Source organism: Muscardinus avellanarius (assembly GCF_963383645.1).
Source record: "Muscardinus avellanarius genome assembly, chromosome: 4".
NCBI lineage: Eukaryota > Metazoa > Chordata > Mammalia > Rodentia > Gliridae > Muscardinus > Muscardinus avellanarius.
The window spans coordinates 18,183,816-18,203,719 of record NC_137789.1 but is presented as its reverse complement, the minus strand read 5'-3'; the positions used below and the strand labels follow the sequence as shown (position 1 = coordinate 18,203,719).

At 40.6% G+C, this 19,904-nt stretch overlaps 1 protein-coding gene across 1 annotated transcript in view; it reads left to right on the top strand.

The window, feature by feature from the left end:
* Window positions 1–15,243: 15,243 nt before the first annotated feature.
* The window catches only part of FAM91A1 (family with sequence similarity 91 member A1), a gene marked incomplete at both ends in the record, with an annotated part of 38,127 nt that continues 33,466 nt past the window's right edge, over window positions 15,244–19,904 (top strand). The window contains one exon of the mRNA XM_080693829.1: window positions 15,244–15,315. Coding sequence (XP_080549955.1) covers window positions 15,244–15,315 — 72 coding nt within the window. The remainder of the gene's footprint in view (window positions 15,316–19,904) is intronic.

The window sequence follows — 19,904 nt, the reverse complement described above, 5'->3', positions numbered from 1 at the left end:
TAGTATTTTGTTTAGCAGTTTTACATCCAAATTTATCAAAGATATAGGCCTGTGGTTTTCCATCCTTGAACTGTTTTTATTTGGTTTTGGTATTAATGTGATGTTGGCTTCATAGAATGTATTTGGGAAGGTCCCATTTTTTTTTTCTATTTCACAAAATAGATTGAGGAGTATTACTCTTAGCTCTTCTATAAAAGTTTTATAAAATTCACTTGGGAAACCATCTGGTCCTGGGCTTTTCTTTGATGGTAGTATCTTTATTGCTATTTCAATCTCTTTGATTGCTTTTGGTTGTTTTATTTTTATTTTTATTTTTTTTAGTGGTCCTGGGGTTCCTGGAAACCCTTCTTCCTTTGTGCTGCACACACAGACACATACTTTTTATATTTTTATTTGAAAATAGGGTCTCTTAAGCCAGTGAGGCTGGCTTTGAACCTGTGTGATCCTCCTGTCTCCACCTCCCAAGCGCGGGGATTACAAGCGTGTGCCACCATGCCTGGCGCTACTGGTTTTTTAAAATTTTCTATATCTTCTTGACTCAGTTTAGGAAGGTTGTATTTATCTAGAAAGTTGTCAATTTTCTCCAGATTTTCCATTTTGTTGGAGTATAGTTTTTAAAGTAATTTCTGATAATCCTCTAAATTTCTACACTGTCAGTAGTGATAGCTGCTTTTTCATCTCATGTTTATAATTTGGGTTGATTTTCTCTTTTTTTGGTTAGGTTGGCTAGTGATTTATCTCTCTTGATAATTTTTTTTGAGAAACCAGATTTTGGTTTTGTTGATTTTCTGTGTATTTTTTATTCTCTACTTTGTTGATTTCTGCTCTCATTTTAATAATTTTTGTCTTCGACAGGCTTTGGGGTTAGATTGTTCCTGTTTTCCAAGGGCTTTGAGGTGTGTTCTTAGCTTATTTATTTGATGATTTTCTGTTTTTCTTATGTGAGCATTCACTGTTATAAATTTTCCTCTTAATACTGCCTTCATTGTGTCCCAGAGGTTTTTATATGTTATATCTCTATTTTCATTTCTTTCTAGAACTTTTTTTTTTTACCCCTTACTTTTTCTATGACCCATTCTTCATTCAGCAGTGTGGTATTCAGTCTCCACATGTTTATGTGGTTTCTCTGGGTCTTTTGATAGTTGATTTCTAGTTTCATTCCAGTATGGTCTTATAAGACACAGGGATGTATGTCACATTTTTTAAATTTGCTAATGCTTACTTTGTGTCCCAGAATGTGATCTATTTTGAAGAAGGTTCCATGAGCAGCTGAGAAAAATGTGAACTCTGTTGTATTTAGGTGGAATATTCTATATGTGTCTAACAGGTCCATTTGATTAGCGTTGTTCTTTTGGTCTGAGGCATCTTTACTGACCTTTCATCTAGAAGATCTCTCTAATGGTGTGAGAGGGGTGTTGAAGTCTTACAGTATTTTTTTTATTGGCATTAATGTGTGACTTAACGTCACAAAGAGTTTATTAAAGTAGCTGCACCTGTGTTTGTAGCATAAATGTTGATTATCATTATTCTTGTTGGATTGTTCCTTTTTCTAGTTAAAAAATGACCCTCTTTGTCTCTTCTAATAAGCTTGGGCTTGAAGTCTAACTTGTCTGATATCATAGTTGCTACTCCTGCTTGTCTTCGAGTTCTGTTGGCATGGATTACCTTGCTCCAGCCCTTTACCTTGAGTTTGTTACTGTCTTTTTTTGTAAGGTGTTTTTCTTGTAGGCAGCAGATAGATGGATTTTGGTTTTTAATTCATTTTGCCACTTTATATCTTTTTATTGGGGAGTTGAGGCCATTTACATTCAGTGTGATTATTGAGAGATGATTTTTAGTTCCTAACATGTTGAGAATTTACTTCTGTTTGGAATACTGCTTATTCTTCTTTGCTTAGTTGTGAGCTCGATGGACATTCTTGTTTCTCTGGTTCTGGTGTGTGTTACTTATTTCTTCTTTGCAGTTAATTTCTTTGAGTATTTTCTTTAGTGCTGGTTTTGAAGACATAAATTTCTTTAGCTTCTGTTTGTCATGGAAGATTATTTTTCCATCCAGTTTGATAGATAGTTTTGCTGTGTAGGAAATTTTTGGCTGCAAGTTATTTTCTTTCAGAGTTTGGAATATGTTACTACAGGCCCCTCTGGCTTTCATGACTTGGTTTTGGAAGTGTGAAGTGATTCTAATTGGTTTGCCTCTGAATGTGGTTTTTGACCTTGGTCTTTTATTTTTGTTGCCTTTAAGATTCTCTCCTTGGCTTCCACATTGGTCATTTTGACAATTATGTGGCGTGGGAAACCTTTTCTCTGATCTTGTCTAAAGGGGGTTGTATAAGTTTTCTGTACCTGTGTATCGACCTCTTGCTCTACGTTTGGAAAATTTTCTGTCATTACTTCTTTGAAAAGATTTTTGATCCCTTCAGTTTCACCTTTTTTGTCCTCTATGCCAATTATTCTTAGGTTGCTTTTTAAAAATGGGCCCATATTCCTTCAATATCCAGTTTATACTGTCAAATTGTTTTTTGTAAGTTATACACTATGTGTTTGTTTTTGGAGTGATGATCTTTTAGGAGCAAGATTCTATTTTCCATGTGGTCTCATTGATTGATGCCTTCACTTCAATGATTGCATCCTTTATTTTTTTCAGACTCTCTCTAAATTCTTTTTGGAAGTCCTGTATTATTTCTACAGTTACATTCCTGATTTGACTTTCTGGAGATCTCTACAATTCTGTTTTATCAGGTTCTGTTATTGTGGGGTTGTGGGAGTTCATTGCTTATTTGTTATTCCTCCTTCTCATGATTTCAGAAGTTTGTATCTGTTTCTTTTGATAGATTTCTCTCAGTCTCTAGGTGTCAGCTGGTATATCCAAGGGCAAGTTGTATTGTATTCAACAGTGAAGGTTGAGTGAGAAGGGAAGTGAAGGCATACATGGGAGAATAGGGTAAAGCCTCATATAGGATCAAATAGAATGAGAGTATGAGTCTGGTAAGGTAGTATATACTAGAGATTCAAGATAGTAAAAATGTAGTAGTATTCTAATAACTAATGTAGAGTTTCTAGTATAGTGATATGAAGTGGATTTAATACAAGATAAGGGAGAGAGAAAAAGAAGAAACAAGATAGAAAAGGTATAGAGTGAAGAGAGTAGGTATGTTCAAGGTATGAAGCTTGGGATAGGGTTTGGGAAGAGGGTAAAAAAAAAGACATATATACTCTCACACAAAAATGAACAAAAGACCAAAGAACCCCAGCAACAAATTAATGCAACTCTACAAATAAATGACTAGTCAACAGACAGGGCCTCTGCAGTCTCTCTCTATGCAGATACCAAGTGCCACTGGCAGATACCGAGTGCCACTGGCACCTTTCCTACTGTGAGTCTGGTTCTCTGAACCTTTCTCAGTCTATGTAGATGGTCAGTATCAATGGGGCTAGATTTAGTGTTAAGCACAGGTCACCCTCCACACTTCCACAGATTTGGAGTCTTGGTTTCTTTATGCCTCCATTGTTGGCATATGGCTCTGAGACCAAACTCGATGTAGGGGTCTCTGTTTTCCACGTTTAGGACTGGGAAGGTCTAACTTCTTTCCATTCACCATGATTGGGAGGTATGCTGTGATCAAGGATATCCTATTAGTTGGGTCTAGTGTTAAGCATAGGTCTCTCTTTATACTTTCCATTGATCAGAGCCCGAGTCTTTCTGAGCCTCTACTATGTGAGTCCTTGAGGCGCCGGTTTTCAGTGTTTTCCCGCAGGAACCACGACTACACTTATGGTGTTACTGAGCGCCACTCTGGATCTCTGGAGGGTGTGGTAATCTCAGCCACCACTACTCCTTCACTGAGTTGAAGGACAAAAATCTCAGCCCCAAGGAGTTTATTGCAGCTGCGTGAGTCCCTGGGGGTGCAGCGCTGGGAGTTCTCCTGTGGGAACAGTAGTTTTACTTATGATTTTGGTGCATGCTGGTCTGGATCTCTGTGAGCTCAGTTTCCACTGGCAAGATGGTGTTGTCACAGTGCCTTTGGCTGCAAGGTGGGCGGGTTTCTTTTCTGGTGTTGAGCTCTGCTCTGGATCCCTGGAGGGCATGGTGAGCTCAGTTGCTTAAAGTTGTAGCAGGTGTCTGAGCAGGAAGAACTGATGGCTTACAACCAGTTGATCTCTAACTGCTCACTTCAGGTCCTCGTTTTCCTTTTCATCTCTGGAGTCCGGTGCTGTGAGGCAAGATGGCTCTGCTGCAGCTCACACCACCACAAGGTGGGTGAGTTTCTTTTCTGCTCTCTGGTTGTTCTTCTAATCTGTCCCTTGTATTTATCATTTTTATTCCTCTACTGATAGTATTTTCTGGCTTTGTAGAATGCTGTTTTTGAGTCAATGGAGATCGGGTGTCAGTAGAACTGGTAAGTGCTGCTTCCTTCGGTCACCATCTTCTCGGAAGCACACAGAGAATGCAACAATTTAAAGAAGAATCTTGAGTGACAGTTTTAATGATACTCAGAAAACCTATTATTATTAAAATTACTGAGGTTTTGGAAACTGGTCTAGACAAATGAAAAAATCTTTTCATTTACTTTTATGCCAAGTAATTGTAATAAAGATGGTGATGATAATAACACAACTTACATGTCTTGGTGCTGTGGATCAGACTCTACGTACTTTACATGAGTTTATTTAAACATGAACTTTTTCAGACAGTTATTATTATTTCTCCCATTTTACAGATGAGGAACCTGAGGCACAAGGTAGTTATCTAAGGTAGTTAAACAACCAGAAGCCAGTTGGGAAATAATAAAACGATGATTCAAATTCATCTCTTTAAGTTCTACCTGACAGCCATGTGATTAGGGTGCACATGAATTCCTCTACAAGATTGCCCCTGGTATCTTCAGGACTGATTTGGAATTACATCAGAGTAAGGGTGAATACTCTCAGATGATTATGCCACATGCCACATAGACATGCTCTGCTTTCTAGAGCAGGGTTCTCACTCACCGCTATTGACGTTTGGGGCCCGTGTGACGCAATGATGTGACTAATCAGCTCTGGCATGCTTCCTTGGGTATTCTCTCTCAGTATCATGTCATTATTTGTTAATCTCAGGTGTGTCTTCTCATATCAGCAACAAATAAATGGTACCAGCTTGTACCAGCTGCTGGTTTTTATGCAACATGTGGTAAACCTTTAACTTTGTGGCTTACTTATAAACCGAACAACCAGATCCTTATTTTTCTAGAATTCAGTGACCATGCTTGGAACAAGAATATCTGGCACTTACATCTTAGCAAACAAAAACTAAAAGGATCCTCCATTCTTTAAATATTTAAGCCAGTCCACATTTCTTCCTTGACTTGGTGTTTGGCAATATCAAGATTATTTGTTGTGCTGTTTGGTTGTTTTGGTGCTAGAGGTTGAATCAAGGGACATTCTATCTCTGAGCCACATTTCCAGTTCAATTTTATTTTGTACCTTGAAACAGGGTCTACTAAATTGTGAAGGGCCTTGCTAAGTTGCTGGGCTGGCCTTGAACCTATAATCCTATTGTCTGTGCCTTCTAAGTACTGGGATTACAGGTACATAGCACTGCACCTGGCTAAGAATATTTTCTTTCTTGGTGCTATGCAAAAATAGAACAGATTATAAACTATTTGAGTGTTTGTTAGGACTTTGAAGATAAAACTCAAGATTATGATCATGATATATTAACACATAAAGCACTGAAGAGCAGTAAAAAGGCCAAGTTATCTCTTGGAGGGGAGGTGTTTTGGTCCTTATGTCACTGACTCCAGAGGCTAACAGCAATATCACTCTGTTCTTTTTATTTTACTCTACCCTTATTCTTCACATCTTTCCCATATAATTTTCTGTCAGCCAAAATATCTTCTTCAGTATCTCCATATCTATCCTAGTGTTCAAGCTCAACAGGAAAGCTACCTCTTCTAAAACGGCCCCCCAAATCCTTAATGAGAAGGTCCATTTCCTCTCACCAACGTCTTGTACCCATCTCAGTGTTCTCCCATACCTCCCATTGGATTATGTGCCTGGATTCTCAATCCTACTGCATTGTCAATCATTAAGGGTAGAATCATGCCTCATTCAATGTGTTCCCAAATACTTAACATAGCGTGCCTGGTATATAGAAACCATTAGTCCATATTTGTTGAAAGAATGTATCTTTTCATTAAATCAGTCCTTCTCAGATTAGTTTCAGATTTCTAGAATCAGAAGTCGATCAGTTGCTAACACTATTTCTGTTGCTGGGCCTATGGATCAGGGTTGTGGTATGATTTTGGCATGGAGTTTTTCTATCCTCTTTTCCTAGTCATAGGATGACAGATTTTCCTCCATAATTCTCTTTGGCCCCAAGAATAAAAAATGTTTCTTTCATACTTGGGAATGAGGATTTAAATTCAGGCCACTAACCTCTATCTGACAGCCATGTGATTAGGGTGGACACAGATTTCTCTACAATGATTGCCCCTGATATCTTCAGGACTGATTTGAGATTACATCAGTGATGTCTTGGATTAATTACATTGATGAAAATCATAAAGCAGTCTTGATCCCTGACCTCCCTTTAGTCTGGGTCATAATTATGTGCTTTAAGGAATCCCACAGAATTTTGTAGCCTTTAGAATCTTGGCAGTTCCCATCAGAACAGGCTCATTGGGAAGTCACATGTACATCTTAGTTATTCCTTTTTCTGAGTTGTCCAGGGAAACCTGTCCTGTCCCCCTCTTGACAGGCCCTGATGATTCCCCTGGTGGATCCTGATGTGTCAACACTGATGCTGGCTCAGTTGGCAGATAGCAAGAATTGTCACTTTGGTTCTGTCTTACTCTTTATCTCTTGTGTGCAGAAAATAGGTCTTAGTTCAGATTACAGCTGGTGGTTATTTTGGGGTTGCAAATATTCCAATGTGACTATCCAGATAAACAAAGAAAATCTGTTGCTTTATTTCCTAAGGTGGACACAATCATTCTCACACTCTCAACCCACTGGATAGTGTGTGTGTGTGTGTGTGTGTGTGTGTGTGTGTGTGTGTGTAAGAGAGAGAGAATGTGTGTGTGCATTTAAATCTACCACACCCTGAAAAAGACTCTGTATTGGGCCTCTTCCTGTTTAATGCAGTCATCTCACTGGGGCAGTGGTTTCTACTGGGAAAGGTTCTCCCTTAAAGGTTTTATCTTCCCCCTTCTTCACCTCAATATCTGCCTACAGGAGTTAAGAGAATTCTGATAATTCCTTTAAAACCTGGCTCTCAAGACTATCTTGCTCAGGCTCAAAAATTCCATTTGGTATCTGAAAGCTGGACCTTGGCTTTCTTTTTGCCTTCCTTTGCAATAATCATTATCTTTTCAAAGGCAAATAGAAGTCTCTGACTTCTTGATTAATTTTTAATTTTTACCTGGCTTTTGCTCCCTCTGGTCCCCATTTTTACTAGGTACATGATCCAATTGGTTTTACACACACACACACACACACACACACACACACACACACACACACACACGTGTGTGTGTGTATGTCTGTTCCCCCCAAAGGAAGTAAGTGTGTGTGTATATATATATGTGTGTGTGTGTGTGTATGTATATGTGTGTTCTGAATCCAGCTATTTTTTAATTTTGAAATAGGGTCTCACTAGGTTGCAGAGATTCTTGCTATGTTGCTGAGGTTGTCTTCAAACCTGTCATCTTCCTCTCTCAGCCTCCCAAGTACTGGGATTACAGGTATGTGTCATCACACCTGGCTTGTACATAGGTATTTTAAAAAGGAAAGGGAAATGAAACATTGCTGAACACAAACGCTATAGAATTTCTTAAAAGATATAGTCATTAACTATATCTAAAAGAAAGAATTCCACATTACTGTAAACTGAGGAACCAAAGCTCCCCGAGACGTGAGCTAAGAAATCAACCAACTGACATTTTCCCAGAAGCAGCAAGAGTTACAGCCAAGAAAATATCCTATCTCTCACTCACATCTCATTTATAGAGGTTACAAAACTGTTCTACTGTAGGTAAACTTGATCCCCGATCACAGTTTACATTAGTACACAAACTTGTATTTCTTGTTAGACAGTTTGGAAATTACGTGTTGCTAAAGGTGTCAAGTTGGAATGACATAATGTAGAAGGAAATAAAAATCGTTTTATTCCAGCCAACTGCTAAGCCACTTGAACAACATACCCGAATAAGCCACCCGGATCTGAGGTGGAGCCATGCCATGTGCACAACATACGCTCAGATGGTTTCCACATGGCCCAGCAGGGTGAAGTTCTTTTGTCACGTGGCTCTCCTGATCATTATCAAGGGTGGAGAAATGATTTCCTTGGTTTAAAAGTCTGAATAGGTGCTGTTTATTTATTGCATTAAAAAACTTGGTTTGCAGGGAATTCTTTTGATTATGCCAAAAATTATTATATTTGGTAATGGAATTATTGACTCAGTTAGAATTGGACATTAGGAGTTATCTTCGTTCAGTCTCCTCACTTTACAAATTCATTTCAACAGATACTCACTGAGTACCTGACTCCATGATGCCTGATAAGTTATTGTCAACCCTTCTGGCACATTAGAATCGCTCGCAGATACTTATATGAAGTCCCTGGGTCCCAACCCCAGGAGGTTTGATATAATTGAGACTTAGAGTTAAAAAACTCCTCAAGTGATTCTAATGCTGCTAGGACTTTTTCCCCCATCCCAATTAAACAACAACAACTGGTATTATTTTTTTTTCTGTATCTTATCCCTGAAAGGTTATGTACATACTCTAATTTGGTAAAGAAGTGGGAAAAATTAAAGTTACTCTCTTGGCTTCTATCTTAATAGTCTTTAAGTCTTAATATATTTTCCAACTGGTTCAACCTCTTTTTCAAAATAAAATTGAAGCTAAGTGTAGGGGCACATGCAGTACTTGGGAGAATGAGACAGGAGGATCACAGGTTTTCAGCCAGCCTTGGTAACTTAATGAGGCTCTCAGTAACTTAGCAAGACCTTTTTCCAAATGAAAAATAAAATTGAGAAGCCAGGTGTGGTGGCTCACACTTAAAATCCCAGCGCTTGGGAGGCTCAGACAGGAGGATCGCACAGGTTCGAAGCCAGTCTCAGCTACTTAATGTGGCTCTCAGCAACTTAGTGAGACCCTGTTTCCAAATAAAGTATTAAATAGGTCTGAGAGTATAGCCCGGAGGTAGAAAAGTTCCTGAGTTCCACCCCCAGTACTACAAAAAATAATAATAAAATAAAATAATAATAAAATAAAATCCAGCTGGGGGTGTAGTTCTGGGGTAGAATGCTCTTGAGTTTATTTATTTATTTATTTATTTATTTATTTATTTATTTATTTGCGGGTCTGGGGATGGAATCCAGGAGCATTGCACCTTCGAGCTACACCCCCTGCCCTATTTTTTATTCTTTATTTTGAAACCGGGTCTCACTGAGTTGCAGAGGGCCTCACTAAGTAGCTGAGGCTGTCCGCGAACCATGATCCTCCAGGTATCAGCCTCCCAAATGCTGGGATTACAAGCGTGTGCTACCACGCCCGGCTGAATGCTCTTGAGTTTAAATCTTCAGTAACAGGCATGCTTGCATGTGTGTGTGTGTGCATATACATACATACATACACACACACAGTAATAATGAAATAAGTAAAAAATAAATTAAATTGGAATAAAATTGAGTACCAAATCGGGAATACTTTCTCAGTGATTTTACTCCTCATCATGGATACTGTGAAAAATTTCAATTAAGAAAAAATCCAGCTTTGTAGCTACCCAACTTATCCTATTGACTTGTGCTACCAAGAGACACAAATGGTGACTCTGAGGTTGTACAAAGCTCGGCTGGGCCACTGCCCAGAGGTAGTAAGAACAAACATTTTGAAGGAAGAATTGACAGTATTTTGTGCAATTTGCTCCTGGAAGAAAATTAGAGAAAGGGTTTCGAGAACTATAAAGCCTGAGAGAATGGTTTGGATAAAAGTCGATCATCAGAAATAGGAGAAGTGAAGACCTTGCAGATTTTTTAAGATTTATTTTTCTTTTTTATTAGTGCATTGATTTCATACATCGTAATGGGATGCAAAATGGTGGAGACATACATACACACATCACCCAGTTCCCACCCTATTCCCTCCCCCTCCCTCCTTCTCATGTTTGGCTTAGTGATTGACTTTGATATGTTTGTTAATGTACATCATGTGCATTAGAGATTTCCCCTCTTCCCCCCTCCCATTCCCTCAGTTAGGTCGCCTTATTTGCTCATCTATAGAATCTCCTTTGTCTACAGTTCCTCCTATGACCCATTTTCTGTTGTGTAAGATCAGCCCCTGGTGGTCACCTTCCCTACTACAGTTGTCCAGCGTGAAAGGGAACTGGCCTGATATTGGTTGGCATGTTCCTTCCCACATCAGACCATAAATGTCTAAACTCAAACTGAGTCCCCATGCCTGACATATACTCTTTGTATGAGACATGGATAGAATATTAATCTTCCTCTTAAATGGCCGTGCATTCAGTTGTATGTCACCACTTGCAGAAGAAAATCCTGAAACTTTTTAATGTAAGGAATAGTCATAGCCAAGCGTGGTGGTACATACGTGTAATCCCAATACTTGGGAGGCTGAGATAGGAGGATTGCAGGTTAGAGGACAGCCTCATCAGCATCACAAGACCCTGTTTTAAAACAGAAAATAAAAGGGGCAAAGGGTATAGCTCAGAGGTAGAGTGTTCCTGACTTTAATCCCCAGGACCACACAAAAATGTAAAGTTAAATAAGTAAATTAAAAAAGAATAGTTATGTTATAATAGAAATGTTATCTTGCCCCTTCCTACTGCTCCCGCCTCACATATGGACTCTCAGAATTCTAGCCCCAATGTCCGGATGCAAAGTGTTCCAGGTAGAGAAACAGGAATAGACGTCGCAAAGATGGGTATTTATATGCAAGGGGATTAAACAGGAGAGCAGATTGGGGGGGGGGTTGCAAGGGAGTTTGTATTTTGGACGCGTGGGAGGCAAGACAGGAGGGATGACTGAGCTTTCCTGTCTAACTTGTATGTTCTGTATTTTCAACGCAGACCAGGGTACAGAAATATTTCTCCACGCCACAGCAAACAAAGTCGAAGAGTACTGATCCTCACGGTGGGCAGCCTCCATAGCGGGGAGATGGGAGGCAGGCGTGGAGATGAGCCGTGAGCTGTCTCATCGAGGGAGACCCACTGACGGCTGTGAGAGAGGACGATCAGGGCTTTCCAGGTCCAGTGCTGCAGGGCTTTCCAATTTTTCAGGAAAATTCTCAAATCTAGATTTTTAATGAGAAATCCGCTCCCTGTAATGCATTTCCCCCGCACTCATTCAGTATTTGAGTGTCTACTGTGTGTCTGCCTAAGCCTAAGGACAAAAGAGACCAGGGTCCCTGCTTTTGGAGAGCTTCTGGTCTAAAGGGCTAGATAAAATTAAAACTCATTTGCTTATTAAATAGATGAGAACATGTGCTATATCCCTTTTTACAGAGAAAAATAATGCAGAGGAGGGCAAGGCAGAGGGCTGGAGATGGGCTATGATTTTGAATAAGGCAGTCATGGAAGGTTTACCCGAGAAGATGACATGTGTGAGCTCATGTGTCACCACACTAAGTCCATTCATCCAGTGTATCAAATATCGAGCACTTATTATGTATGGTGCGTGGTTCCAGGTTCTGGAGAGATGGATGGATGAATGAGACACAGTCCTTCCTTCCATGGAGACACAGACAACAAGAAACCAAATAGGACGATGCCAGACAGTGATTCCCGGCAATGAAAGGCATAAACTAAATGGGCTCAGTGTAACTATGAAGCCCTTCTAAGAGGGAGGCAGGAGGGTCAGAGTTAGAGAAGGGGAAATGGTAGTAGCAGCAGAGGTCAGAGTGATGGACGTAATAAAAGTCTGTAAGTCAAGACATGCACACAGCTTGTAGGAGCTGAAAAGGGAAATAGCTTCTGAATAATCTCCTCACTTTAAGATTCTTAATTTGATAATATTTGTAAAAACTTCTGCTACGAAGGTAGCATTCGCAGACTGTAGGGATGAGATATATCTTTGGGAGCCATTATTATTCCTTCCGTAGGTCATGACTTTCTGGAGTCCGTGAGTGGGATCCTTGGGGGATGGTTCCCTAGTTTCAGGTTACTTCTGTTCATCACTTCTGTTGTAAAGAGGGGAATTAAATAGTTCTGTAGCCTTACCAAGGTTGGGTTACCCAAGCTAGTTGGTAACCTTAATCTAACCTGATAGAGCCAGATAAGAAGGCATCTTATCACTGTTGTATTTTTTAACACATTGTTTGCCCACAAGGTTAATTTAGATGGCAGCTTCTGGGATGGGGCTTCTAACACTTGTTTCTGACCTCTCTAGAATTTGAAAGGCAAACTTGTAGTGAAGCAGAAATAGCAGCCTGGGCCAGAGACCTACGAGGAAGGACTTTACTGTTTACCAAAAGGTACGAAGATGTGATGATGTGTACCTGGAGTCCAATCAGCACTTTTTTGGAGGGGGCTTTTTAATGTTTGGGGAGCAACCTTGTTCCTGAATTTCTCAGCATAGGGAGTCATTGGGTCTGTGGGTTAACTTATAAACCATCTGAACTCTTCTGTTTCCAGCCTCTCAAAGACTGGTCACGTTGGAGGGAAAGGAGGCAGCTTAGTACTTTAATTAGCATTTTGTATTTTCATAAACCAAACTGTCACCTGTTCCTACTGTGAAGGAATGGTTATTTGTGTTCTTCCTGTCTACATGCCTTTGACCAATTACCATTTCCTTTTTCTGATTTTCTCATCCACTTCCTGAGGTAGTCTTTTCTATTCAGCATCGGTCACATTTTCAAAGGTCTGTCCCTAATTGATTCAGCAGTCATAAGTTCACTGCTATGATCCCCTGCTTACTTGTCAAAATTTAGATGTGTCTATGTTATATTAATATTTGTTGGTAAATAAAAAGGAAAAGTTTCATAGGCATGCTCCCTCTTGACTGCTATAATTAGATAAAATATGGTTTATAGATTATTTATATTTTGGTACTGGGGATGGAACCCAGAGACAGTATGTCTCTGAGCTACACCTCCAGCCCTATTTTATTTTTTATTTTAAAACAGAGTCTCACTAAGTTGCTGAGGATCCCCCTAAATTGCTGAGGCAGGCCTGAAATCTGTGATCCTCCTGTCTCAGCCTCCCAAGTTATGGAATTAATTGACATTACAGGTGTGTTCCACCACACCCAGCCATTTATAGAGAATCTTAAATCAAGTTGTCTTTAATTTTCATTGTTACTTACAATGCATTAGCATAGAGAAATTTAGACTTTGGACAAGTATGGGCTCTTCTACACTTAGAAACATAAAAGTGTTATATTGGGGGAGTTCATGTTATTGACTTCAAGTGAACATTATCTAAACTAGAACCAGAGGCAGAACAGTTCAGTGAAAACTAGGCTTGGGGAATGCAAAGGATGGCTTCATAGTAGGGCATTTGTGTGGTCATTACCTGAGTGATCTTGTGAGCAAGTCAGGTAAGCCTGCCAAGCCTTACTCTGCTTTTCTATTAAATCAGGATAGTATCCGAGGTGTTTATTCACAGGGTTGTGAGGAATGGCTATCTCTTGCAAGGCTTAATAAATAGTAGGCAGACAATCAGTGTTTGCTGAATAAATGTCTCATGATTGGAGTTCAGTTAACTTTTGCTATGCTGATGAGGTTCTGTAAACATAGGGTTCAAAGCTATGACAGCTGGGTGACATGAGACCAATATACCTGTGCAAAGGTAGTGGGTACCACATTTGCTTTAATTAATCAGATCTAATGGGGTATCTCCTATGCCTCAGATTTGGCAGTTGTTGAGGTGTGGGCTAGGCATTTTGTAGAAAAGGACTTATGAATCTGTCAGTGTATAATAAAGCGTTATTTATTTAAAACTATTGTTTGAAACCGACTAGTTCTAAAATACTTAACCTGACAGGTGTGGTGGCGCATGCTTGTAATCTCAGTACTTGGGAGACTGAGACAGGAGGATCACAGGTTCATGGCCAGCCTCAGCGACTATTAATGAGGCTCTTACAACTTAGTGAGAGCCTGTTTCAAATTAAAAAGTAAAAAAATACGGCTGGGGTGTAGCTTGGAGGTAGAATACCTCTGGGTTCAGTCCTTAGTACCACCAAACAAAACACAAAAAAAGACTTGTGGCAGTTGTAGTGATCAAATATTCATGGGATTGCTTAGGCAGAGTGACAAATTCTGGAAGAAACTATCTGTTCCTCCAAATCTTCTCACTAGATCGAAAATGAAGATATGCTGGATTTTACCTCTAAAAGATGACGTTGGAGACATTTGTGTGAAGAAAGCAGCAAACAGCCACAGACTGCGTGCCAAAGGTTGGTGAGAGTCATTGTCTTCTAGATTCTCTGGGGCCGCCCCAACGTGTTAGCACCTGCTATTGAAAATTTCTGCTTCCGGAATCCCTACCCTTAAAGAATTTGAATCTTCCCTGGAGCTCAAGGTTCTCCTTCCACAATTTGCAGCATCCACTTGGAAGGATGAAGGTTCACCAGAGTTTTGATCTACAACCTGCAGCTTCTCCCTCAGTTGGGGAAGGAGATGACTTATGCATTCCCTTTGCTCCTGAGCCTGGGCCCTGGCCCAGAGGCCTCAGCTGGGGATGGGCTTTGAAGCCAGGTAAGGTCCTTTCCCAGGTCGCTCCTTCTCAGGAAACCAACTCCAGTGCCTGTAACTGCCAGCTCTTGGACCATATTCACATTTTGGGGAAAGTGGATCATCCCAAACGGCAAGGCACACCAGGCGATTACCTTCAAGAAGAGTCTCAATGTGGAAGGCTCGGCGCTGAGGGCAGGGGGAGGCTTGGAGAGGGTTTGGGGCAGCGCCTCGTGGCCCCGCCCACCAGACTCTAGGGGGCGTGGCCTGCCCACCGGCGCCCGGCTCCTTAGTCCTAGCGCCAGCGGGCGGAAGTGACGTAAGCCCAGAGCCATTTCCGGTGGCCCGAAACTAGGAAGAAACTTGGAGCTGCCGAGGCGCCCAGCTCCCCATCGCCGCCGCGGCGCCCCGGGCCGGCGCGCGGAGCCGTCGGAGGCCTGGCCATGGGGCAGCCCAGGGCTTCCGCGGCGTGAGCGCGGGGCGGCCGCGGGCTCCGCTGACAGCCGGGGGCGGGCGGCCGGGAGGCGACGCTTCAGCCGCGGTCCCCGCCGCCGGCCCCGGCTCGGGCATCATGAACATAGACGTGGAGTTCCACATCCGGCACAACTACCCCTGGAGCAAGTTGCCGGCCAACGTGCGGCAGGTACGGCCGGCCCGAAGCGGGGACCAGGCCCCGCGGGCTCGGCCCCGCCCCGCCGCCACCTGCCCGGCCCTCCCGCGGGCCCGGCCGGCTGCCCTCTGCGGGCTCCGGCCCCGAGTCCCCAGCCTGGATCCCGGGATCCCGACCCAGCCGGGGCTGACGAGGGGCCGCAGGCTCCAGGCGGGGCCGTCGCCGAGGGGGATGGAATGGTGTCCCCAGCACTCGCCTGGCGCCTTCGCGCGAAGCCCCCAGTGATTCCCAGCTTTTCAACCCGGTCTTTGACCTCCAGAACTTTGGGTGGAGGAGAGAGTTGAAAAACAAGTGAATACGATCCAGGGACAGCAGCTCAGACCTACCTCCATTGTAGTATCGGTGGGAGTAAGAAATTGTCCCCCTGGAGAGTAGCGAGGTGTAGAGAAAGCATTTGAACTGGGTCCTGGAGGAGCAATCAGAGTAAGAAGAAGGAATAGAGATTTTTCCAGACAGAGGGAACGTCATTTTTAGAAGCTCAGACTAGCGAAAGAGTAAGTTTTGAGAATAGTAACTGTCACTGAAGTTTGGAGTTGATTATATGCCCATGTTTTTGAAGGTGGGGTTTGGTGAGTGTGTGGGGTTGGTAACAGATGACACAGACTGGAATACCAGGCAGGGACTGATTTTGAAAGATCTTGCATACTCTGTTTTGTTGGACTGTATCCGAGACAAGATGAGTTTATATGAGATGTGTCAACAAGAGGGTGACATGAGATTTTTAAGGATTAAAATGCTCAGTTTTACTCAGTTGTGTAACAGATGGACATTGAGCACCTGCTAAGTGCTACTGTAGTAGGTAAGGGTAATTTGCAGCAGTCAAGACAAAGACCCAGCTTTCATAGAGCTTACATTTTAGCAAAGGTAGACAGTAAACAAATGAGTAAACACATAACATGGCAAGTGCTGTTGAATCTTATGAAGGCAGTGATAATGTGTTACATATAAGGCACTTTTTCTGGTCACTTTCTCAGACCTTCAGTTCCTCTACTTTGTTGAGAGTGAAATTCATATTTTCCACTGGTGGTGATATTTTTGGAAAGTTTGGCATGGTGGTTTTGATGGTGTAAGGATTATTGTATTTTACTTTGCCTTTCTCCTCCCTTAGATCTAGGAAATGATGGATCCCTAGATCTAGGATCTGATGGATTATGTGGAAAAAAAAAAAAAAGCTTTTACTTTAAGACACCAAAACCCAAGGATAAATTTGGGTGACTTATAATTAATTCTTGGATATCAGTGGCTACCATATCTGAAGACAACTGGAAGAACCAACAATACTTCTTTATTTCCATTTTTTTCTCTACTTTTGTCTTTACCAAAATAAATATAATGAGGTAAATTGATTATGACCAGCAAGCATACTTGATTTTAATTAGTTTGGCAAAGGGTTTTCTAAATATTTACGATCTTTAAAATTATCACAGGACAGTTTTAAAATTAAGTCTACATATGAAATTAAATTCACTTTTTCCTTTTGGGGGATGAGTTCACTTACGACATCAGCTGTTTTAGCTTAGGATAAGCTTGGCCATTTGTGGATGTCACGAAGCCCATCAGTACACATTTGCTTTCATTGACTTACTCTAGCCTTACCTCTGTTTTCCTAGGTCAGTTTCCGTTTAGATTACTATACCAGTTTTTGCCTGGTCCCTTGCCTTCAGAGTAGCTATTTTTCACAGCACATTGGGGAGAGGTTTCTAAATACATCCAGTCCGATCATGACCTGGCTCTGTTGTTATTGCTTCTATTTGGATCTCACTTAGCTCTTTACTCCTCCCTGACCTGGAGCGGTTGCTCCTTGGATGCATTTCCATTGTGTTGTGTTTCTGCCCTGCCACAGCACTCACCACTGTGGATGCAATTTTGTTCACATTAGGCGGAACTTTTGTATCCTGAGTACCAATACAGAGCTGGCTATTAGTAATTATTTGTTGAGTGAAACGATGGTGTCAGTCTGAGGTTTCCCCACCCACCACAGGGGATAAGCTCAGTCATTTTAAAAGTGGGGAATAGTTTGTATGTGGAAAGAGTTTGTCTTTTGGTATTATAGTATACTGAATACTTTGATAGGATTTCCAGTAAATTTTGATGATCTTAATTTGGAAATGAGTCATACTTCCCTGTTCTGAAAGTTGGGGGAAGGAGATTCAGATTTTCAGAAAATGTATTTCAAGCCAGTTCTCTTTATTTAAGATTTTTTTTTAAAAAAATGTGGTATGGGTTATGCTAGACTTTAAAAATACATTAAAAAGTTGTGGCCAGGATCATTTTATTTATGATTGTCCTATAGTTTACCAGTAGCTTGTATTTATTGTTAAAAACAATTGATAGTCTTTTTAGTTTAGGGCAATCTTATAATGAGGTTCTGCATAATCCAGGAAGGGTCAGGTTTTTAAAAATGTGTGTGTGTATTTTTTGGGGGATGTAGGGGAATATACATGGGGGTGTACATTACACATTGATATTGCAGTTTGTAGGAGAAACAGATTTAGAAAGTCTGTGCATTTTGGAAAGTCTGCACAATGGATGCTTTATAGCTAACGCCTTGTTCCTATGTCCTCTTCATCTGCATAGTTCCTTTTCTATGCTGTTCAACTTCATTTGTCAGGCCTTGTCAGGATTTCTGTGGCCAGCATTGTCTAGGAATAAAGTGACACCCCTCCCCATCTGTAGTGGCAACAATGTATTCAAAAGTGAATAATGGGGGATTTGGGGTAGAATGGGAGGGATCTAAAGAATCTCAAACAATGACATTTTATATATTTGAATAAGGAAGAACAAAATTAACTTTTATTCTGGCTTTTAGGTTTTTGTGTACATATCTATATATTGATTCATTGGGACCAGTCAAAATTCTAGTGCAAAAGCTTATTATACGTTTGATAGATTTTATGTTCTCTAATGAGGCTTACAGATAATGGACCCTTATATTTTGTATGAGTGTTTTGATTTATACTTTTTATTCTGGATTTACTCGGAATAGAGTTTGACAGGGAGAAAATGATTGTTAAGTCAGGGAACTTAAAAGACTTAATTTTGAAACAGAAGAACAAAACCTCAAGTTTGGATCTTGATAAGATTTTAGCAAAATTGGGTGCTCCAAGTGTGTGTGTGTGTGTGTGTGTGTGTGTGTGTGTGTGTGTGTGTTACTCGTTTAGAAAGAGACTTAATTGGCAGTAGAGCTGTAGGAAACCTTTAAACATTTGACAGAAAGTCTCTCATCTCTAATCTAGCTGTCTTCACTACTGATCCTGGCTTTGGAACTCTTTAGAGGACGGTGGGGTAGCTTCTCAATAATGAACTCTACTAACCACTCGTAATGTGAAAACACTATAAGCTCATGATTGTGGCAGTAGTGTGGATTCTTTTTAACCTGTGACAAATTCATCTAGGTGCAGGAAGAAAGATACTTAGTTTTCTTACATTATGTCTCACCAGGATGTCCAGTTATAGGTCAGTTTTATAGTCATGAAACTTAGATCTGAGTTCTATCTGTCTCGTTATGAAGATTGCCGTAAGTGAAAGTATAGACAGACGTTTACTTTGGCTTTCAAAAACCTGTAAATAAGAAATGAGATGAACCAAATCCTCCAATCTTTCTGTCATTAAAGATAGCCAGTTTCACTTTATGTTAGAAAGACCATACCTAAAATTTAGAAGAGGGAGAGCAGGCACATATTAAGTTCATGCTCACTCATTGGATAGAATGTTGACTGTAATCAAGGAAACTTAGTCTTTGATTTTATGAGTAGTCCAGCTTTGAATGTATGACGCAAAGTGCATAGCTAGAAAATATTTTACTTATTAAAGTATACAGTTGGCCCTTTGTAGGATTTCCATCTGCAGGTTAAGCCAACTGCTGACCAAAAATACTGCAGAAAAATATGTCTGTGCTGAACATGTACTGACTTTCTTACCACTGTTCCCTAGGTGGTATATTATAAACGATTTACAGAGTATTTGTATTGTATAAACTAATATAAGTACTCTAGAAATGATGTAAAGAACCCAGGAGGATGCAAGATTATAGCAAATACTATGCCTTTTTAGGTAAGGGGCATGAACATGTGTGGATTTTGTTATCTTCAGAGTCTTGGAAGCAGTGCCCCAAAGATACCAAGAGATGACTGTATATTAGAATTCTGATGTCCACATGTTTTCTAATGGTGTTTTAAAGAAGAGACCTTATGTGCATTTGAAATGTACGTTCCCTAGAAATTTTAAATAATTGTGGCCCTCAGTTACAGATGACTTAGTTGACATCCTTAAGTTTAAATAAATACAGGTGCAAGAAGCCATTCATCCATCCATTTAGCATATACACATTGGGTGCATTTAGGAAGGAAGGCTTTGCAGTAGAACTTTGTTAACATGGGGAAATTTTGCTCGAACTCTTATTTAATATTAAATGGTTACTTTTAGCAATTCATTTTTAGAAGGGCACACTGAAAGGAAGCACTTTGAGCTTTTGCTCGAATACTACAGCAAGAAAGTTAATATAATAAAACTTAAGAAAGTACTTTTTATTCAGTTCTGGGAATTAGAGACTAGGATAAAAT